General features: G+C 44.2%; 1 protein-coding gene across 1 annotated transcript; it reads right to left on the bottom strand.

Moving 5' to 3' along the window:
- Positions 1-257: 257 nt before the first annotated feature.
- On the bottom strand, positions 258-22,976 carry LOC141105055 (uncharacterized). The gene is made up of 13 exons (XM_073594885.1): positions 22,862-22,976; positions 20,196-20,315; positions 19,982-20,079; positions 19,736-19,885; positions 19,463-19,618; positions 19,201-19,341; positions 18,990-19,101; positions 4,913-5,022; positions 4,651-4,785; positions 4,441-4,564; positions 4,227-4,324; positions 3,361-3,502; positions 258-1,799 (listed from the first exon to the last, which is right to left on the bottom strand). Exons 2-13 carry the CDS (start codon positions 20,224-20,226, stop codon positions 490-492), a joined length of 2,607 nt encoding a protein of 868 aa, XP_073450986.1. The 5' UTR covers positions 20,227-20,315; positions 22,862-22,976; the 3' UTR covers positions 258-489.
- Positions 22,977-23,951: the final 975 nt, after the last annotated feature.

Consider the following 23,951-nt stretch of genomic DNA (forward strand, 5'->3'; position numbering starts at 1 on the left):
ACTGTTGTCTTATTTTTTAATTCAAAAAAAGTGTATTTTTTTTTTTTTAAAAGTGCGCTCGTAAGACCGCTGCACAAATACGGTGGGACAGAAAGTATTGCAACGACCGCCATTTTATTCTCTAGGGTGTTAGAAAAAAAAAATTACAATGTTTGGGGGTTCTAAGTAATTTTCTAGCAAAAAAAAAAAAGTTTTTAACTTGTAAACAACACATCTAAGAAAGAGGCCCGGTCCTTAAGTGGTTATAGAAGAGAAGACTAGGAAGCACATGATTTAGGGCATATAAAAACTTTAATAGATGTACTTCTTTTAGAATTTATTTCTAGGTGTCAGTAAGGGGGAAAGACCTTGTAGACCTCCTTATGACCACATAGGGGGTGGACAATGCCACCATGGCCAGTGGTGTGGTGTAGCTTATCAGCTCCGGGCTGAAACCTCTTCTGCGAGCTCCGACAGGCCGGGGGAAAATAGGAGGACCCACTCCCGCACTTAGAGCACAGCGTGACTTCTCTGGTGTTTCACAAGTTGTCCTTTCCGAGTGAAAGATTTCCCGCACTCTGAACACGAAAAGGGACGCTCCCCCGTGTGAATTCTCTGGTGCTTAACAAGGTCTCCTTTATAAGTGAAAGATTTCCCGCACTGTGAACATGAATAGGGACGCTCACCTGTGTGAATTCTCTGATGTTTAACAAGGTTTCCTTTACAAGTGAAAGATTTCCCGCAGTCCGAACACGAATAGGGCCGCTCGCCCACGTGAATCTTCTGATGTTTAACAAGATTGTCTTTCTTATTGAAAGATTTCCCGCACTCTGAACATGAATAAGGGCGCTCGCCCGTGTGAATTCTCTGGTGTCTAACCAGGTCTTCTTTACAAATGAAAGATTTCCCGCACTCTGAACACGAATATGGACGCTCGCCCGTGTGATTTCTCTGGTGTTTAACAAGGTGATCTTTCTTATTAAAAGATTTCCCGCACTCTGAACATGAAAAAGGACGTTCCCCCGTGTGAATTCTCTGGTGTGTCGCAAGGCTTTCTTTCAGAGTGAAAGATTTCCCGCACTCTAAACACAAAAAAGGACGCTCACCCGTGTGACTTATCTGGTGTCTAACAAGGTCCTTTTTCTGAGTGAAAGATTTCCCGCACTCTGAACATGAATAAGGACGCTCGCCAGTGTGAAATCTCTGGTGTCTGACAAGGTCTCCCTGATGAGTGAAACATTTCCCGCACTCTGAACATAAATAAGGACGTTCACCTGTGTGACTTCTCTGGTGTTTATGAAGGTCTCGTTTTTGAGTGAAAGATTTCCCGCACTCCGAACACGGATAGGGACGCACACCTGTGTGAATTTTCTGATGTGTAACAAGGTTTCCTTTCAGAGTGAAAGATTTCCCGCACTCTGAACATGAATAAGGACGCTCACCAGTGTGACTTCTCTGGTGTTCAACAAGTGCTCCTTTCCGAGTGAAACATTTCCCGCACTCTGAACATGAGAATAGATTGTCACCTCGGTGAGCTCCTTCATGGGGTGAGGAAGATTCCTCGGGATTAGAAGGATCTGTTGATCGATCTGCAGTGTGAGATCTTACATGGATATTTACAATCATAGTATGTGATTGATGAGAAGATTCCCCCTGATCAGAGGGATCCATTGATGTCTCCGGACAGGAAGGTCTGTGATGTATATTTTGTGTATTTGGATTTCCTCCTGGAGGATCCTGTGTGATGACATTATCTTCTGACTTACAATCAGCAGATAATAGAAGATGTCTCTCCGAGGAATTCCTGACATCACATCCATCTGATGGAAAGAAAATGTAAAAATGTCAGTAGATGACAAATAACTGGAGTTTTAGCTCCTCCTCCTGTCAGTGGAATAAGTGGAGATCTTACAGATGGAATCCTTTTTGCCCTCAAAAATCAACCAGAAAAGTCTTCACACTGAGTCCATATATGATCTTCAAATTCTTCAATATTAAATAGCTATGACTAAGGCTATATTAGCCAAAATGTGTTAAAATTGGATTGCTTGTGTATTCCTGGCTCTTAAATATTAAAGAGTTTGCAGATCATATATGGACTCCAGTGTGAACACTCTTCTAAAAATGTCAGTAATAATAAAGTCACGTTGGTCTCACAGTCAACAGTTTCACAGAGCTCTGACATGGAAACAGGGTATAACTGTAACATCAAAATGTGAAAACAAACCAGTTAAAAAATATAAAACACCCAAAACAATGATGAGACACTAGGTAACATTGCATTCTGCATTAAGAACAGCTATGGGGAGTAATGGTGGTGCCACAACATTTTGTGGAAACATGACGTTATATTGAGGAATGGAGATGGACCTTTCATATGGTGTACAGTATCTCCTCCTCATTTGTTGGGAACATGACGTTATATTGAGGAATGGAGATGGACCTTTCATATGGTGTACAGTATCTCCTCATTTGTTGGGAACATGACATTATATTGAGGAACAGAGATGGACCTTTCATATGGTGTACAGTATCTCCACCTCATTTGTTGGGGACATGACATTATATTGAGGAATGGAGATGGACCTTTCATATGGTGTACAGTATCTCCTCCTCATTTGTTGAGAACATGACGTTATATTGAGGAATGGAGATGGACCTTTCATATGGTGTACAGTATCTCCACCTCATTTGTTGGGGACATGACCTTATATTGAGGAATGGAGATGGACCTTTCATATGGTGTACAGTATCTCCTCCTCATTTGTTGGGAACATGACGTTATATTGAGGAATGGAGATGGACCTTTCATATGGTGTACAGTATCTCCTCATTTGTTGGGAACATGACATTATATTGAGGAACAGAGATGGACCTTTCATATGGTGTACAGTATCTCCACCTCATTTGTTGGGGACATGACATTATATTGAGGAATGGAGATGGACCTTTCATATGGTGTACAGTATCTCCTCCTCATTTGTTGAGAACATGACGTTATATTGAGGAATGGAGATGGACCTTTCATATGGTGTACAGTATCTCCACCTCATTTGTTGGGGACATGACCTTATATTGAGGAATGGAGATGGACCTTTCATATGGTGTACAGTATCTCCTCCTCATTTGTTGGGAACATGACGTTATATTGAGGAATGGAGATGGACCTTTCATATGGTGTACAGTATCTCCTCCTCATTTCTTGGGAACATGACGTTATATTGCGTAAAGTAGATGGACCTTACTTCTTATTCCTTGTTGTAGGTAGGACCAAGGCACCAAGAAGATCTGATAATTTTCTAACATTTTGGCTTAAACTACAATCTTTATACTCAGAAGTAAAATGAGACTGTGACCCGTTTCTTCCATAGTGTTACTTACTTGTGTTGATAGGTGGAGAACTTTCATCCTGTTCACACTTCATAATCATCCCAACCTCCTCCATGGACGGCTGATCACTCCCCACATATGTCTCTTCTTCTTCCTCTTTAACCTCAACTTTTATATTAATCCGTTCTTCACCCTGAACCCCAAAATAATAGAAAACATCTATTAAAATCAACTCTAGGCAGATATAAAAGACACAAAATGACAGCAGCTCTGCATTCCCTACTACATAATAAAATGTGTTTTTTAATAAATATAAGCAGTGTAAATAGCTGAATGGGACATGATATCAGCCTCTTGTAGTCCTTGTAAAGCAGAGCTTAAACTGGAGAGGGGAAAGCAGAACATTGATTCAACAAGGGGGTTGCTGATAGCACAACATGTGAAGAGTGACAAAGAGATGAACTCATCAGTCTGCTGCTTCTCCCTTCACTGTCCAGTCACAGGCTGGGGGAGGGACAGGATCGGTAGGTGTTAATGACATGTAGCAGGTCTACTGCTCATTACCTGTGAATCCAGATGGCAAGAGATCCACCCTCTGGAGATATGTCATCACACTGGAGCAGAGAACAGCAACACATCATTCAGCACGCACCCCCTTATTGGAGGAGTAAAAGCAGGAAGAGGACCTATGATGTCATGTGACTGGACCCAAGACTCATAGAAGAAATAAACAACAATACAATTGGGGATGCTTCAAGAAGAAGCTGGAAATTGAGTTTGGAGCCGGGGGGCAAAATCTGCACTTTGGGGTGTGGAAGTGAACACCAAGTCCACCTACCTGATGATGGTACATAGAAGAATGTCATTCCATACAGTTTGGAATCTCTATCAAGTTCCAGTTGCTCAGTTCCACCTACCTGATGATGGTGAGGGATGGTGTGACCTTCCTGCGTGGAATCCCGGGAATACAGAGGACATGGACATCTCTCTGGTGGGTTCCCATTACTGGATCCATCTGTAGGAAACACACACACTGACTGAATACATTGTGTCTATGTGTTTATCAGATGATGGGGGATCTAGGTGGACCCTCCGTACTGCTCTCTCCTTTACAATAAAGTCTCCTCTTACCCGGTGATGTGAGGGGCGGCTGATTCTCCATCATGACGTCCTTGTAGAGATCCTTGTGTCCTTCTAAATACTCCCACTCCTCCATGGAGAAATAGACAGTGACATCCTGACACCTTATAGGAACCTGACACACACAATGATACAGTCACCATCCAGACACATCCCTTGTCTGTTACTGGATAATGTCCCAGAATTCCCGGCACCGCTCACCTCTCCTGTCAGCAGATCAATGATCTTGTTGGTGACTTCTAGAATCTTCTTGTCATTTTTTCTATTGGGTTTCAGGGAATGAGGTGAAGGCACTGTGATGGTTAGATGGTTACCAAATTTCATCGGAGGAAAACTCTGCATTGAAAGCACAACAAAAAGACATGTGACCTCCCAGAATTCTCCTCACCTCTCCGGTCAGGTCTTAGATTTTTTTTTTTTGAGACAAGAGTGATGTCATGTGACCTCCCAGAATCCTCCTCACCTCTCCGGTCAGCAGGTAGATGATCTCCAGGGTGAGGTCTAATATCCTCTCAGTCATGTGACTCGGGTCCTCCTCCTCCATCCTTATTGATCCATACAAGACTCTGATCTCTGTAGACAGATAATAAAGCCACTGATCATTATAAATCATAGAAAAGTAGAGATTTGTCTTAAACCCTCCATCCAAAAGTGAGGGAGGTTTACAACTGTGTCTGTGATGTGTTAATAAATACCAAACAAGCACTTGTGTGCTTCATCCAGTCATTTTCTGCAGATTAGATCTTTGTGGCCCGTGTAGCCCGGGGCTGTGGATATATGTCCATTGTCTACAATCTGCATGCTAAAAGGTGTTCCTTTTTTTATCATTTCAGTAAAGTTGGAGGTATGTATGTATATATATATATCTACTGTACATACATGTGTGTATCGTCATTTGTCGGAGATAAAAGACATCACAGTGACTATGGAGGAAAAGGACGGACATGACGGGGTGGTTTACTGGATGTAAATATAAAATAATATCTTATTACCTCCTCTACTGCCAGTTCCAGCAATGTCTCCTCTCTACTTCCTCCCGACTCACCTCTAACCTGGAACTTCCTGTTTGTTTGTGACATCACTTCCTGTCTTTATTGTACATCGTTTCCTGTTTGGAACCCTACATTACTTCCTGTTTCTACCTCGTATTACTTAACCACTTCAGTCCCGGAAGAATTTTCCCCCTCCCTGACCAGAGCACTTTTTGCGATGCGGCACTGCGTCTCTTTAACTGACAATTGCGCTATCGTGTGACGTTGTACCCAAACAAAATTCACGTCCTTTTTTTTCCCACAAATAAAGCTTTCTTTTGGTGGTATTTGATCACCTCTGCGGTTTTTATTTTTTGCGCTATAAACAAAAAAGACCGACAATTTTGAAAAGATATTTTTTACTTTTTGCTATAATAAATACCCCCAAAAATATAAAAATATATATATATATATATATATATATATATATATATATATATATATATATATATATATAAAATAACTATTTTTTCCTCGGTTTAGGCCCATATGTATTCTTCAACATTTTTGGTAAAGAAAAAAAAAAAAATCGTAATAAGCGTATATTGATTGGTTTGCGCAAAAGTTATGACGTCTACAAAATAGCAGATAGATTTACGGCATTTTTATTTATTTATTTTTTATTAGTAATAACAGCGATCTGCAATTTTTATCGTGACTGCAACATTGCGGCGGACACATCGGACACTTTTGACACTATTTTGGGACCACTGTCATTTATACAGCGATCAGTGCTATAAAAATGCACTGATTACTGTGTAAATGACACTGGCAGGAAAGGGGTTAAACACTAGGGGGCGGATCAAGGGGTTAAGTGTGTCCTAGGGAGTGATTCTAACTGCGGGGTTGGGGGGGGTGGGCTTACTACAACATGACAGAGATCACTGCTCCCGATGACAGGGAGCAGTAGATCGCTGTCATGTTACTAGGCAGAACAGGGAAATGCCTTGGTTACATCTCACCGTTCTGCCGCTCCGTGTCACGATCGCGGGGGCCCCCGGTGGACATTGAGTCCACGGAACCCGCGGGCACGCTCCCGGAGTACGCAGCGGGCGCGCACGCGCCGCCCACGAAGCCACGTCTTAAAGGGGACGTACAGATATGCCCATTTGCGCAGCCGTGCCATTGTGCCGACGTACATCGTCGTGCGGCTGGTCGGCAAGCGGTTAAGCTAGCCGTATGCATATAGATTTATTTTGTTCAGCCTGGGCGAAGAAGAGCAGATAGATGAATCTCCCCTGCCGGCTATTGTATTCTGAATACCTCAACAGTGTCTCTGATTGGACACGGGCATACCTCCCAACTGTCCATTATTTGAAGAGACTCCTCCTCTTTTGGAACCTCTGTCCTTTTTTCCTCCACAGTTTAGTTACCTTATTTTCGACAGATGTGTAGACCTCTATAACAAATGCCATGCTGGAAGCCTAAATCCATGTTTTAATGTGTAGTGCTACCCCCGTAGGAGCCGCTTGAGTATTACACAGATAGTCCTTACTTCTTCACTGGAAGCCAGGTACAAGGTATTTCCTGCAGCCAGGCACACACACACTTATGCCCTTTACACACGATAGGATTTTCCGGCAACAAAATCCATGTTTTTTTTCCGACGGATGTTGGCTCAAACTTGTCCTGCATACACACGGTCACACAAAGTTGGTCGGAAATTCCGAACGTCAAGAACGCGGTGACATACAACACGTACGACGAGCCGAAAAAAATGAAGTTCAATAGCCAGTGCGGCTCTTCTGCTTGATTCCGAGCATGCGTGGCACTTTGTGCGTCGGAATTGTGTACACAGGATCGGAATTTACAACAACGGATTTTGTTGTCTTAAAATTTGAGATCCAGCTCTCAAATTTTGTGTGACGGAAATTCCGATGGAAAATGTCCGATGGAGCCTACACACGGTCGGAATCTCAGACAACAAGCTCCCATCAAACATTTTCCATCGGAAAATCCTATCGTGTGTACGGGGCATTAGGCTTGATGTAGTCAAAGACCAGTCTAGGGGGTGTTGTTTTGTAGTTTTATTTTGTAGGAACTTGGATAGGGTAGGGTATTTTAGTAGGATGCCCCGGAATAATGGAGTAGTAGGTGAAGCCCCCTGCTGAGAGCAGATGGCAGACTTCTCCTGTATAACAATGTAGAAATCAATAGCGTGAGCAAAGTCTCTTGTAGTGAAGGACAGGTAGACAAAGCTCTTCAGCTACAAGCCAGGTACGGCAGACTGCTTGGCAGTCTAAAAGTGGTAGAACTGAGAAAAGTCCCATGCAGTAGCAACAGTTGAAAAAGCTCTTCAGATGACTAGCTAGAGATCCCTTTAGTTGGACCCTTGGCTGACTGTACTAGCACAAACGGGTAGCCAAAAAAACTGCCCCCCCCTAGATCATTGGTCTGTACTCACTGACGTTGCAAACAGATCCTCTCAGGAACAGCTCCCCATTCAGTCAACTCTTTAGAAACACCAGGGTCCCTCCTTTACTTTAGCTTTAGGCCCTCAGGTTGACCACCTGAGGCCGCATGGCAGTAGGAGCCAGGGGTGGAAAGCCTGCCTCACCCCTGGTTGGTGCACTCCACCATCTGGGAAGGACCCAGAGCTTACATGTTCTCCAAATATATAGGCCAATCCCAGCATGCTCAGGGGCACCTCCTCTATAATTGGCTGCCCATTCACCTGCCTCCCACCCATGCTCCAGAAAGCTCTACTAGTTTCTAGAAGGCGGGAGGAGTCCAAGCAAACGCAACAGCACCAGAACACAGGAGCAGCCCTAATACACTGAGACATTCTGTTAAGCAGACCTGCCGAAGATAGATTTTCCTCTAGCCTCACCGTTAGGCAGAAGAGCAAATTACACAAATCTAACTATTCACACCCTTGCACCTAAACTAGGAGGGTGCTACAAGAGTATGAATCAAGCTGGTCCAAACAAAATATTTTTTACAATAACACATGCAGTGGCTGTAGGGCACTGTATGTAGCACCAGAGGTCCCCCATCCTTTAAGAGCCCCCCCCCCCCCCCAATTCCTTCAGAGTTCCTCTTTCACATCAGAAATTCCCACCACATCAGAGCCTCCTCTTAACAATAGAGTCCCCCACATGACATGTGACAGAAGTACTCTGTTGTGAAGAGGAGGCTCTAATGTGAAAGCGGTACTCTGATGAAAAGTGGTGGGGTGGGTGGCTCTCATGTGATAGGGGGAATCTGTTGTGAAGAGGAGTCTCTGATGTGATGGGGATTTCTGATGTGAAGGATTGGGGAGCTCTGAAAGTATGGGGGACCTCCAATGTGAAGAGGAGGCTCTGATGTACAACAGACTTCTGATGTGAGGGACGGGCTCAAATGTGGTGGAGACTTCTGATCGGAAAGTGGTAATGGTCTTCTAATGTGATGGAGGGAACCTCTGATGTGATAGGGGGCTTCTTATGTGAAGGGGGTCTCTGATTTGTAGGGGCCTTCCAATGTGATGAGGGGCGAGGGACCTCTCATGTGATAGGGGGCTTCTCATGTGAAGGGGGCTTCCATTGTGATAGGGGAGACCTCTGATGTGATAGGGGGCCTCTATTGTAAAGAAGCTCCTAGTGTGATTGGGACCTCTGATGTGATAGGGGGCTTCTCATGTGAAGGGGGACTCTGATGTGAAGGGTGCTTCCAATGTGATAGGGGGGTCCTCTGATGTCATAGGTGGCCTCTCTTGTGAAGAGGGCTCCTAGTGTGATTGGAACCTCTGATGTGATAGGGGGCTTCTCATGTGAAGGGGGCTTCCAATGCGAGGGAGGACCTCTGATTTGAAGAGGGGACTCTCAAATAATGGGGGGCCTCTGATGTAAAAAGAAAGATATGATGTACAACAGGGCTCTGATGTGAAGGGGGGTCTCAAATGTGGTGGGGGTGTTTGATGTGAAAGGGGCTTCTAATATGATGGGGGGACCTCTGCTGTGATATGGGGCTTCCAATGTGATGGAAGGGACCTCTGATGTGATAGGGGGCTTCTAAAATTAAGGGGGTCCTCTGTGGTAAATAGGGGGCTTCTGATGTGAATGGGGCTTCCAATGTGATAGGGGGAGCTCTGATGTAAAAGGGAGACTTTGATGTGCAGGGGGGAGGGCTCCTGATGCGAAGGGGATAACTACAGATGTAAAAAGGGGGGTCTTTGATGTGAAGAGGAGACTCTAATGTAGAACAGAGCTCTGATGTGAAGGGGAGGGGGCACAAATGTAGTGGGGGCATTTGATGTGAAAGGGGGAATCTGATGTGATAGGGGGGAGGGGGACCTCTGTTGTGATAGGGGGTTTCTCATGTGAAGGGGTACCTCTGATGTGAAGGGGGGGACTCTCAAATAGTGGGGGGCCTCTGATGTGAAAAGAAAGATCTGATGTACAACAGGGCTCTGATGTGAAGGGGGGACTCTGGGGCGTTTGATGTGAAAGGGGCACTCTGATGTGAAGGGGGGTTCTAATATGATGGAGGGACCTCTTCTGCGATATGGGGCTTCTAATGCAATGGAACGGTCCTCTGATGTAAATAGGGGGCTTCTTATGTCAAGAGGGACTCTGATGTGAAGGGGGCTTCCAATGTGATGGGGGGGACCTCTGATATGATAGGGGGCTTCTCATGCTAAGGGGACTATGATGTGAAGGGGGCTTCCAATGTGATGGGTAGGGAAGACTCTAATGGAAAGGAAGAGGAATCTCTGATGTGAAGAGGAAGATCTGATGAACAGGGCTCTGATGTGAAGGGGGGTCTCAAATGTAGTGGGGGGCGTTTGATGTGAAAGGGGCATCTAATGTTATAGGGGGGCAGTTCTGATGTGAAAGGGGCTTCTAATATGATGGGGGGACCTCTGATGTGATAGGGGGACTTCTAAAATGAAGGGGGGACCTCTGATGTCAAGAGGGACTGTGAAGGGGGCTTCCAATGTGATAGGGGGAGCTGTGATGTAAAGGGGAGACTTTGGTGTGCTGGGGGGAGGGCTCCTGGTGCGAAAGGGATAACTACAGATGCAAAAAGGGGAGGACTTCTGATGTGAAGGGGGGACTCTAATGAAAAGGGGGGCTTTTAAATAATGGGGGGCTTTTGATGTGAAGAGGAGGCTCTAGAGTACAACAGAGCTCTGATGTGACGGGGGTGCTCAAATGTGGTGGGCGCGTTTGATGTGAAGGGGGCTTCTAATATGATGGGGGGTCCTCTGATGTGATAGGAGGCTTCTGATGTCAAGGGGGATTCCGATGTGAAGGGGGATCCTGATGTGAAAGGGAAAACTTCAGAGGCAAAAAGGGGAGGACTTCTGATGGGAAGTTATTTCTTGGAGATTGTTCATTCATTTAAATTGTATTTATTCAGTTATAAAATTTTCGGCCCATGAATATTTGTAAAACATACAATGTGGCCTTCATACTGAAAAAATTGGAGACCCCCTGGATGGATCAGGAATCGGGACACAGTGGATGAAATCCCCGACATACAACATTAATAAACTGGAGGCTCGTTTAGGAAACAATAGATCCATTTATTCGATATCGATACCATGTATACAGTACATGCGGAATTAGAAACTTCATAATTCATTCTTCATTTCATTTTTATTTCATGATTTCATCATTTTTGTTAAAAATCCCCATTGCTGTCATTTAACTTATATATGAACTGCTATACATATTTCATGATATATTTAAAAAAAAAATACATTTTTTTTTACAAACATCACTCATGTTTACATGTAAAAAATATAATCGATGTATCTGATATGCAGACGTAGTTGATATAACATTCGTTGAATGAATGTCAGAGGCGTTTGTGCAAGCTGAGCGGAAGGTCACCAATACAGATTAATAGTCTATATCATCAGCTCCATCTAGTGGCCAAAATGCAGATTGGTTTTCTAAAAAAACTATATCGCATTATGGCCACTAGGTGGAGCTGATGACAAAGAAATTAATCTTAGAAAAATTACAGTGACATTTCCTTCCGCACCGCCAATTTACGCAGCTCTTTACATATATTATACATTACCATCAATCCCTGCTCTCAAAGAGCTTGCAATTCAAGGTCTCTAACTCACATTCGTACATAGGTTATATAAATAGACCCCTTAATGTTCTATAATTCTATACACTGTATACTTTGTTACTATGCTGTTGGATACCGAGTAGTTGTGGATAAGCAGCCCAAAAAAAAAAAACTGTAAAAAAGGGCTCACCTCCACTGATCACTAATTGTAAGGGGTCCTTCTCTGCTGATTACTAATATAAGGGGTTAAATAACTGTAAACCGGTAATGGAGATGTCCTCTGTATTAATGATGAAGATAATAATTGTGAAATTATGGAACCTTTCACTGTGCCCATTTGGAGGATAATCAAGATGGGATTGGGAGGACCTGGATCACCTGCTGGTGGCACTGTGCTTCCCAGAGTGGAAGGTTGTAGTTCTGGTGTCCACCAGCGGGTGTCTTTCAGCAGCTAGCAGATCCGGGTAATCAGTTTCCACCTGTGCCCATGAGGAGGATAACCAAGATGGTAGTAATGGTATTAGGACCTGGATCACCTGCTGATGGCATGAGGTTACCAGAGCGGAAGTTTATAGTTCTAGTGTCCACCAGCAGGTGTCACCCAGCAGACCCCAGTAGTCAGAATCCACCTGTGCCCATGAGGAGGATAACCAAGATGGCAGTGATGGCATCAGGACCTGGATCACCAGCTGGTGGCACTGAGCTTCCCAGAGTGGAAGGTTGTAGTTCTGGTGTCCACCAGCAGGTATCTCCCAACAGGTCCCAGTAATCAGTTTGCACCTGTGCCCATAATGAGGATAACCAAGATGGCAATGGTGGTATCAGGACCTGGATCACTTGCTGGTGTGTTGTACAGAGCGGAAGTTGTGGTTCTAGAGGCCACCAGCGGGTGTCTCCCAGAAGCCAGCAGATCCCAGTAATCATTTTGCACCTGTGCCCATGAGGAGGATAACCAAGATGGCGGTGATGGCATCAGGACCTGGATCACTTGCTGGTGGCACTGTGCTTCCCAGAGTGGAAGGTTGTAGTTCTGGTGTCCACCAGCGGATGTCTTTCAGCAGCCAGCAGATCCAGGTAATCAGTTTCCACCTGTGCCCATGAGGAGGATAACCAAGATAGTGGTAATGGTATTAGGACCTGGATCACCTGCTGATGGCATGAGGTTACCAGAGCGGAAGTTTATAGTTCTAGTGTCCACCAGCAGGTGTCACCCAGCAGACCCCAGTAGTCAGAATCCACCTGTGCCCATGAGGAGGATAACCAAGATGGCAGTGATGGCATCAGGACCTGGATCACCAGCTGGTGGCACTGAGCTTCCCAGAGTGGAAGGTTGTAGTTCCAGTGTCTCCCAGCAGATCCCGGTAATCAGTTTGCACCTTTGCCCATGATGAGGATAACCAAGATGGGAATGATGGGGTCAAGACCTGGGTCACTTGCTGGTGTGCTGCCTTGAGCGGAAGTTGTGGTTCTAGAGGCCACCAGCGGGTGTCTCCCAGCAGGTCCCAGTAATCAGTTTGCACCTGTGCCCATGAGGAGGATAACCAAGATGGTGGTGATGGTATAAGGATCTGGATCACCTGCTGGTGGCACTGTGCTTCCCAGAGAGGAAGGTTGTAGTTCTGGTGTCCACCAGCAGGTATCTCCCAACAGGTCCCAATAATCAGTTTGCACCTGTGCCCATAATGAGGATAACCAAGATGGCAATGGTGGTATCAGGACCTGGATCACTTGCTGGTGTGTTGCACAGAGCGGAAGTTGTGGTTCTAGAGGCCACCAGCGGGTGTCTCCCAGAAGCCAGCAGATCTCAGTAATCATTTTGCACCTGTGCCCATGAGGAGGATAAACAAGATGGCGGTGATGGCATCAGGATCTGGATCACCTGCTGGTGGCACTGTGCTTCCCAGAGAGGAAGGTTGTAGTTCTGGTGTCCACCAGCAGGTATCTCCCAACAGGTCCCAATAATCAGTTTGCACCTGTGCCCATAATGAGGATAACCAAGATGGCAATGGTGGTATCAGGACCTGGATCACTTGCTGGTGTGTTGCACAGAGCGGAAGTTGTGGTTCTAGAGGCCACCAGCGGGTGTCTCCCAGAAGCCAGCAGATCCCAGTAATCATTTTGCACCTGTGCCCATGAGGAGGATAAACAAGATGGCGGTGATGGCATCAGGATCTGGATCACCTGCTGGTGGCACTGTGCTTCCCAGAGAGGAAGGTTGTAGTTCTGGAGTCCACCAGCGGGTGTCTGCCAGCCTCACTTTGACACATTTTTCGCAAACTCTCTGGTGGTTATTTTTGCCACACTTTCCATATGACAGTCTAAACATAAGAAATGGTGTTAAAGCAGGTCAATTGTCTGCTGTGGAACAAATTCAATGTTTAAGACTGAAACATTTCCCGCACACTTAGGATGACTAAGGACGCTCACCCGTGTGGCGTCTTGAATGTCTAACAAGGTCTCCTTTCTGAGCAAAAGATTTCCCGCACTCTGAACAGGAGAAAGGACGTTCACTGGTGTGGCTTCTCTGGTGTCGATAAAGAGAATCCTTACGACAAAAACACTTCCCGCACTCCGTACAGGAGAAAGGACGCTCTCCAGTGTGAATTCTCTGGTGTATAAGGAGATCTATTTTGCGATAGAAACATTTTTGGCACTCTGAACACGAGAAAGGGCGCTCACCCGTGTGAATTATCTGGTGCTTAAGAAGGTTTCCTTTCATAATGAATGATTTCCCGCACTCTGGACATGAGAAAGGACGCTCACCTGTATGAATCCCTTGGTGCTGAAGAAGTATTTGTTTCGTAGAGAAACACTTCCCGCACACTTCACATGAATAAGGCCGCTCCCCCAGGTGACTTTTCTGGTGTTTAACAAGGTCTCCTTTTCCGATGAAACATTTCCCGCACTCTGAACACGAATAAGGACGCTCACCCGTGTGACTTCTCTGATGAGTAATAAGGTCTCCTTTGTGAATGAAACATTTCCCGCACTCTGAACACGAGAAAGAACGCTCCCCAGTGTGAACTCTCTGGTGTTTCGTAAGATGTCCTTTCGTAATATAACATTTCCCGCACTGCGAACATGAAAAAGGGCGCTCGCCGGTGTGATTTCTCTGGTGAATGAGGAGGTCTGCTTTCTGAATGAAGCCCTTACCACATTCTAAACACGAATAAGGGCGCTCGCCCGTGTGAATTCTCTGGTGTCTAATGAAAGTGACTTTTTCGGTGAAACTTTTGCCGCACTCTGAACATGAGAAAGGACGCTTATTGTTGTGACTTTTCTGGTGTTTGAGAAGCTCCGTGTTGTTTTTGAAAGACTTCCCGCACACTGTACATGACAAGGAACGCTCTCCTGTGTGAGATCCTTCATGAGAAGATCCCTCAAGATTAGATGGATCTGTACTGTGGGATCTCAGAAGGACATCTGGAGGAACCGTATGTGATTTATCAGGTGACTCCACGGGATTCGATCTATCCATCGATCTGTCCAAACGGTAAGATGTGTGAGGTGTACTTTGAGTAATGGGATTTAGTCCTGAAGAATATTGGGCAATATTGTCTTCTGCATTACGATATGGAGATACAATAAGAGTTCCCCCGGAGATTTTGCCATTCTGAACATACAGTCCATCTGTTGGAAAATATATATTTTTTTAAAACGATAAGTATTTTTTATTTCTTTCATTCAGTCATGTAAATTATATTGTCAAAAGTATTGGGACGCCTGCCTTTACACGCACATGAACTCTAATGGTCTCCCAGTCTTAGTCCGTAGGGTTCAATATTGAGTTGGCCCACCCTTTGCAGCTATAACAACTTCAACTCTTCTGGGAAGGCCGTCCACAAGGTTTAAAGAGTGTGTCTATGGGCAGTGGTAGACTGAGGCACTGCCCGAGGGCACGGGGTCAATAGAGGACCCCATGAGAAGCTCAGTCCACCCCATCATTGCCAGCGCTTGATGCAGCTATAGGAAAGGACTCAGGCCTTGCCTGGGATAAGAGTGATCATGAAGCCATGGGGATGATGGCAGCCGTAGCCGCACCGGCAACCTCTCTCCCCGGAGAATCTGGGGGGGGGGTTTACAGTCTCACCCTCCTCTCTTAACCATCCCTCTCTCACCACTCTCTCTCTTACTCCCCCTTTTCTCTTACCATCCCACTCTCTCTCTCAACTCAACCCTCCCTCTCTCTCATCACTCTCTCTTACTCCTCCATCTCTCACCCCCTCTCTCAACCCTCCCTCTCTCACTCCCCCTTGTCTCTCTCAACCCTCTCTCTCTCTCACCACCCTCTCTCTTACTCCCCCCCTCACCCTCTGTCTAACCCCCCTCTCTCAACCCTCCTTTGCTCACCACTCTCTCTCTTACTCCCCCATGTCCTTCACCCTCCCTCTCTCTCTCACCCTCCCCCTCTCTCTCTCAACCCCCCTTAACTCTCACCCTCCCCCTCTCAACCCCCCTTAACTCTCACCCCCCCCTCTCTCTCTCAATCCCCCTTAACTCTCCCCCTCCCCCTCTCTCTCTCAACCCCCCTTAACTCTCACCCCCCCTCTCCTAACTCTCCCTCTCTCACCACTCTCTCTCTTACTCCCCAATGTCTCCCACCCTCCCCCTCTCACCCCCCTCTTTAAAACCTCCCTCTCTCTCTCTCTTCGTCTCTCACCCTCTCTCTCTCACCCTCCCTCTCTTACCACCGCTATCTCTCACCCTCTCTCCCTCTCACTCTTACCACCGCTATCTCTCACCCTCTCTTACCACCGCTATCTCTCACCCTCTCTTACCACCGCTATCTCTCACCCTCTCTCTCTCACCCTCCCTCTCTTACCACCGCTATCTCTCACCCTCTCTCTCACCCTCCCTCTCTTACCACCACTATCTCTCACCCTCTCTCCCTCACCCTCCCTCTCTTACCACCGCTATCTCTCACCCTCTCTCTCTTACCACCGCTATCTCTCACCCTCTCTCCCTCTCACTCTTACCACTGCTATCTCTCACCCTCTCTCCCTCACCCTCCCTCTCTTACCACCGCTATCTCTCACCCTCTCTCTCACCCTCCCTCTCTTACCACCACTATCTCTCACCCTCTCTCTCTTACCACCGCTATCTCTCACCCTCTCTCCCTCTCACTCTTACCACCGCTATCTCTCACCCTCTCTTACCACCGCTATCTCTCACCCTCTCTCCCTCACCCTCCCTCTCTTACTACCGCTATCTCTCACCCTCTCTCCCTCTCACTCTTACCACCGCTATCTCTCACCCTCTCTTACCACCGCTATCTCTCACCCTCTCTCCCTCACCCTCCCTCTCTTACCACCGCTATCTCTCACCCTCTCTCTCTCACCCTCCCTCTCTTACCACCGCTATCTCTCACCCTCTCTCCCTCTCACTCTTACCACCGCTATCTCTCACCCTCTCTTACCACCGCTATTTCTCACCCTCTCTCCCTCACCCTCCCTCTCTTACCACCGCTATCTCTCACCCTCTCTCTCTCACCCTCCCTCTCTTACCACCGCTATCTCTCACCCTCTCTCTCACCCTCCCTCTCTTACCACCGCTATCTCTCACCCTCTCTCCCTCACCCTCCCTCTCTTACCACCACTATCTCTCACCCTCTCTCTCACCCTCCCTCTCTTACCACCGCTATCTCTCACCCTCTCTCCCTCTCACTCTTACCACTGCTATCTCTCACCCTCTCTCCCTCACCCTCCCTCTCTTACCACCGCTATCTCTCACCCTCTCTTACCACCCTCTCTCCCTCACCCTCCCTCTCTTACCACCGCTATCTCTCACCCTCTCTCTCTCACCCTCCCTCTCTTACCACCGCTATCTCTCACCCTCTCTCCCTCACCCTCCCTCTCTTACCACCGCTATCTCTCACCCTCTCTCTCACCCTCCCTCTCTTACCACCGCTATCTCTCACCCTCCCTCTCTTACCACCGCTATCTCTCACCCTCCCTGTCTTACCACCGCTATCTCTCACCCTCTCTCTCTTACTCCCCCTGTCTCTCACCCTCCTCTTCCTCCTATTCCTATCCATCTTCCTTCCCTCTCCCCTTCTGTCTCTATCCCTCCACCCCTTCAGAGCTCAGTGGTGCGTAAGGGGCTATTCACACTGTAGCATTGATTGACGTTTTTCCACACTGAAAGAACACTAGACACTTCTAGGGCACATAGCACATAGAAAAGGGCTGTTTTCTATGTGTCCCCTTCTCACTGCAACACAGCCTGGAGATGCAGAGAAGTGAGGAGTGAGACGTGCTTCAAAATATACCACCTCACTGGATGTAGACATGTGTAGTTCGTTTCATTGCGATTTGAAATTCGGACGAATTTTCGTTATTCGGATGTATGCGAATTACAATAGTACCGAATTTAAATGAAAAAAAATTCAGACGAAATGCAAATCATTTTTGAAATTGAATAGTTTTCCAATTTCCAAAGAGAATAAAATAAAAAAAGAACAGAATAGACTAGAATATATAGAATTTCAAATAGAATAAATTTGCATACATAAGAAGAAAAGAATAGAACAGGATAGGATAAAATTAAAAAAAACAATAGAATAGAAAGAATATAACCATTTCCCAAAATTAAAATAGAATAGAAAATAATAGAAAGAATATAACCACCTTCTGAAATTCGAATAGAATAAATTTGAACTTTATAGAACTTAATAGAAAAGAATAGAATAGAATAAACAAATAGAAAAAGAATATAATTAAAAAAATAGAATAGAAAGAATATAACCATATCCCAAAATTCAAATAGAATCAATTTGAATTTGAATAGAATAGATTAGAATAGGAAGATGGTTATATTAATTCTATTCTATTGTTTTTTTACTATACTATTGTGTTATTTTCTATTCTATTCTTTTGTATTTTATTCAAATTGATTCTATTTGAATTTTGGAAAATAGTTATATTATTTCTATTCTATTTTTTTTTTATTCTATTTTTTCCTATTTAATTCTATTCCTTTCTATTCTATTCCATTCTTTATTGTGTACAGTATCTTCTCCTCATTTGTTGGGAACATGCCGTTATATTGAGGAATGGAGATGGACCTTTCATATGATGTACAGTATCTCCACCTCATTTGTTGGGAACATGACATTATATTGAGGAATGGAGATGGACCTTTCATATGGTGTACAGTATCTCCTCCTCATTTGTTGGGAACATGACGTTATATTGAGGAATAGAGATGGACCTTTCATATGGTGTACAGTATCTCCTCCTCATTTGTTGGGAACATGACATTATATTGAGGAATGGAGATGGACCTTTCATATGATGTACAGTATCTCCTCTTCATTTGTTAGGAACACTGGCTAGCGATGTTAAAGCAATGATTACATTCCTATAGGAATGACTAGATTTTTTTAAAAGCACATTTGATGCACGTGTCTTTTTTGAACCCATGCAACAGTGTGAACGTATGCTTCATTCTCAAGTAAAATAAAAATGTAAATTGTTTCTGCATTTAGAATTTGTTACTTACTTGTGTCTATATGTAGAGAAGTTTCTGTCTCCATAGACTGCTGATCTCCACTCACCAACATCTCTTCTTCTTCTACTTTAATCTCAACTTTGATGTCTTTCAGTTCTTCATCCTAAACCCCAAAGATGACAAAATACATTTATAAAAAAAAAAAGGGGGATTCTATATAAGAATGTCCTTTCATAGCTTCTAGTTGCTCACTCCCACCTACCTGATCATGGTGAGGGATGATGTGATCTTCCTGTGTGGAGTCCTGGGTAAACGGAGAACCATCCTCCAGAGATTGCTGATCTGCTTTTGCTAATGTTTCCTCTTTTTTAACCTCAAATTTGATGTCCATCAATTTTTCACCCTAAACCCCAAAGATGATAGAACGCGAACATGATGATAGAACAAAAGAATGAGATTACATGGAGCAATGTCATCTTATAGCTTAGAATATATTTTGAGTCCTATTGCTCAGCTTGGACTACCTGATGATGGTGAGGGATGGTGTGATCTTCCTGTTTGTAATACAAGGAACTCAGAGGACCTCCCTCCTCCACAGACTCCTCCATAGACTGCTGACTGTCCATCACACACAACTCTTCTTTTTTAACTTCAATTTTGATGTCTTTCAGTTCTTCCCCCTAAACCCCAAAGATTACAGAATACATTTATTTAAAAAAAAACAAGAGATTCCATTCCAAGAATGTAGTTGTTAAGCTTAAAATAATTTTTGAGTTTGATTCCTCAATCCCAGCTACCTGATCACGATGACAACGAATGGTGTGATCTTCCTGTGTGGAATCCAAAGAACGCAGAGGACCACCCTCCTCCATAGACTGAACTCCGCCCACAAATGACTCCTCTTCTTCTTTTTTAACTTCAACTTTGATGTATTTGAGTACTTCACCCTAAACCCCAAAGATGATCAAATACATTTGTAAAATGGAGTAACAGATTACTTGGCTAGAATTAATTTTTGGATCTACATGGTCAATCCCACCTACCTGATGATGGTGAGGGATGGTGTGATCTTCCTGTGTGGAATCCCGGGAATACAGAGGACGGGGACATCTCTCTGGTGGGTTCCCATTACTGGATCCATCTGTAGGAAACACACACACTGACTGAATACATTGTTTCTATGTGTTTATCAGATGATGGGGGATCTAGGTGGATCCTCCGTACTGCTCTCTCCTTTACAATAAAGTCTCCTCTTACCCGGTGATGTGAGGGGCGGCTGATTCTCCATTATGACGTACAATGAGATACTGTGATGGGTCTCTGAAGACAGCTGCTGGGTGATGGTGGCTCATCTATTTTCTTCACTACTTTACATTACTGTGTAACAAGACAAAGTAACAATTATCACTGCAGACTTTCGATGAACTGAACGTGCCTGGCTTCAGTTCGAGTTGGGTTTTGGCGAATATGTCAACATTTCAGGTGAATCTAAACCCCATTAATTTATATGAGAGACGAATGTTCCAAGGAAAAATAAACATTGTAAAAACCCCATTTGACTAGGATCGATGATTTTAGTAATGATTAACCACTTCAATACCAGGCACTTTTACCCCCTTCCTGCCCAGGCCAATTTTCAGCTTCAGCGCTGTCGCGCTTTGAATGACAGTTGCATAGTCATAGAAACACTGTACCCAAATGACATTTTTAGATTTTTTTTCATACAAATAGAGCTTTTTTTTGGTGGTATTTAACCACTTCAGCCCTGGACGGATTGACCAGAGCACTTTTTGCGATTCGGCACTGCGTCGCTTTAACTGACAATTGCGCAGTCATGCGACCTTGCACCCAAACAAAATTGACGTCCTTTTTTTCCCCCACAAATAGAGATTTCTTTTGGCGGTATTTGATCACCTCTGCAGTTTTTATTCATTGCACTATAAACAAAAAAAGAGCGACAATTTTGAAAATAAAGCTATATTTTTTACTTTTTGCTATAATAAATATCCCCAAAAAATATTAAAAAAAAACCCTATTTTTCCTCAGTTTAGGCCGATATGTATTCTTCTACATATTTTTGGTAAAAAAAAAAAAAAGTGTAATAAGCGTATATTGATTGGTTTGCACGAAAGTTATAGTGTCTACAGAATAGGGGATAGTTTATGGCATTTTTATTATAATTTTTTTTTTTTTATTAGTAATGGCCGCGATCTGCGATTTTTATTGTGACTGCGACATTATGGCGGACACATCAGACACTTTTGACACTATTTTGGGACTATTGTCATTTATACAGCGATCAGTGCTATAAAAATGCACTGATTACTGTGTAAATGACACTGGCAGGGAAGGTGTTAAACACTAGGGGGCGATCAAGGGGTTACGTGTGTCCTAGGGAGTGATTCTAACTGTGGCAGGGATGGGCTACTACTCCCGATGACAGGTAGCGGTGATCTCTGTCATGTCACAAGGCAGAATGGGGAAATGCCTTGTTGAACACTTCCCCGTTCTGCAGCTCCGTGACATGATCGCCAGGACACCGGAGATCGAGTCTGCGGGTCCCGCGAGCACGGTTACGCTGTTCCCGCCAATTAAAGGGGACGTACAGGTACGCCCATTTGCCCACCGCTGCCATTGTGCCAAAGTATATCAGCGTTCAGCGGTCGGCGAGTGGTTAAAAATGCAACACTCCATTAAAAAAAATATGCCCAGGGATACCCTTAACATCCATGTGAAGTCGGGCATCTGTGTGATGTATATAGCCTGCTACAGCAACACTGACATTTAGGGCTCATGCACACTGAGCGTTGGAAATTCTCCTCTGAACGCCTTTTACTCCGGCAGGAAAAAGCGGCTTAATAAAAACGGACCAAAAGCCATGTACTGCACACACATTTAGGCAAGCGTTTTGAGTGTTTATGGATTTTATTGTCCAGAATATGAATTTATTCTGGCCATTGGAATGGCTCTGGATGGACAGTTGGATACATGGTTCTATATTTAGGATGTATCCGGTCTATAAACCAGAGGCTCTGGATGGACAGTCAAATAAATGGTTCTATATTTAGGATGTATCCGGTCTATAAACCAGAGGCTCTGGATGGACAGTTGGATAAATGGTTCTATATTAAGGATGTATCTGGTCTATAAACCAGAGGCTCTGGATGGACAGCTGGATAAATGGTTCTATATTTAGGATGTATCCGGTCTATAAACCAGAGGCTCTGGATGGACAGTCAGATAAATGGTTCTATATTAAGGATGTATCTGGTCTATAAACCAGAGGCTCTGGATGGACAGTTGGATAAATGGTTCTATATTTAGGATCTATCTGGTCTATAAAGCAGAGGCTCTGGATGGACAGTTGGGTAAATGGTTCTATATTTAGGATGTATCTGGTCTATAAACCAGAGGCTCTGGATGGACAGTTGGGTAAATGGTTCTATATTTAGGATGTATCTGGTCTATAAACCAGAGGCTCTGGATGGACAGTTGGATAAATGGTTCTATATTTAGGATGTATCTGGTCTATAAACCAGAGGCTCTGGATGGACAGTTGGATAAATGGTTCTATATTTAGGATGTATCTGGTCTATAAACCAGAGGTTCTGGATTGCCAGTTGGATAAATGGTTCTATATTTAGGATGTATCTGGTCTATAAACCAGAGGCTCTGGATGGACAGTTGGACAAATGGCTCTATATTTAGGATGTATCTGGTCTATAAACCAAAGGCTCTGGATGGCCAGTTGGATAAATGGCTCTAAAATTAGGACATTTTGCAGTACATGTTACAGTATAGCTCCATATATTTGGTGCATAACAGCATTTGAAGGCACTAAAAGACATCACGGTGACTATGGAGGAAGAGGACGGACATGACGAGGGGTTACTGGATGTAAATATGAAATAACATTTCATTACCTTCTTCATTCCCAGTGCCAGCAATGTCTTCTGTCTAATTCCTGTTAATGCACCTCTAACCCGGAACTTCCTATTTATATCTGACATCACTTCCTGTTTGGAACCCCTCATCACTTCCTGTCTGCGTCTCACATGACTTTTTTGCGTTCCACTGACAATAAATGAGATCACCTCTTTGTGGCGAAGATAAAAACTGCAGCCTATGTTGTTTTTCATACTTTGATCATGGCATTCTTTATTTTTGATGCACAGATTATGCAGGTTATGGGTCAAACGATGAAAACTTGCTTATGAAAATTCAGAAATATGTGAAAATAAAGTGCGTTAAAAACATAGATTAAAAATTGAGATACAGTGTAATATTAGAAAGGAAAAAAATATACATCAGGTAAAAAAATATCTATGATATACACAACGATGTGCAAAAAAAGTCCTGGGCAATGAAGACAGTTCCAAGATTCTTTTGGCTTGTGGTGGTTAAGCTTGGTGATTCAATCGAAAAGTTAATTTTAGAATCTTAACTTTCTTTTTGGAAATAATGTCCACATTTAGGGTACAAATGTGAGATCTTGGTAGTCATAGAGGCACAAAGTGGTCTTCTTACTTCTCTTCCAGGAAGACATTTAGCAGCAGACAAATCTCCTCAGTAGGTACCCATCGGTGGCTTCCATCCTGTTGCATCTGCACTCCACATAGCCAACCTTTGAAGGTAATCTTCTTCTGCTTACCCAGCTCTGCTGATGGCCACCAAGAGCTGTGAGGTATTGACTTGAATTCTGGAAAAAAATCTTTCAGTAGTCCTTCCCTAACTGTAAATGCAACTGAGTACCGCTATTTTAAGTTTGCCGTGTACATAGGTCTGTTACACGTGGTCTCTCCCTTCCTATATTGACTATATGTAGATGGTAGACTTGTGCACAATGGAAAATTTCCTTTAGTTTCGGTTCCTTGTCATTCGTAAAATACATAATTTCGTTCTGTTATAATCGTTATGTTACGTTAATACGTTTTCGGATAATTCGTTATTTCTGTAGTGTCGATATTCGTTATACTGAATCTCGTATCATGTCGAATTCATTCGTTATATGCG

The sequence above is a fragment of the Aquarana catesbeiana genome, linkage group LG08, assembly GCF_042186555.1.
Source record: "Aquarana catesbeiana isolate 2022-GZ linkage group LG08, ASM4218655v1, whole genome shotgun sequence".
Classification (NCBI taxonomy): Eukaryota; Metazoa; Chordata; class Amphibia; order Anura; family Ranidae; genus Aquarana; species Aquarana catesbeiana.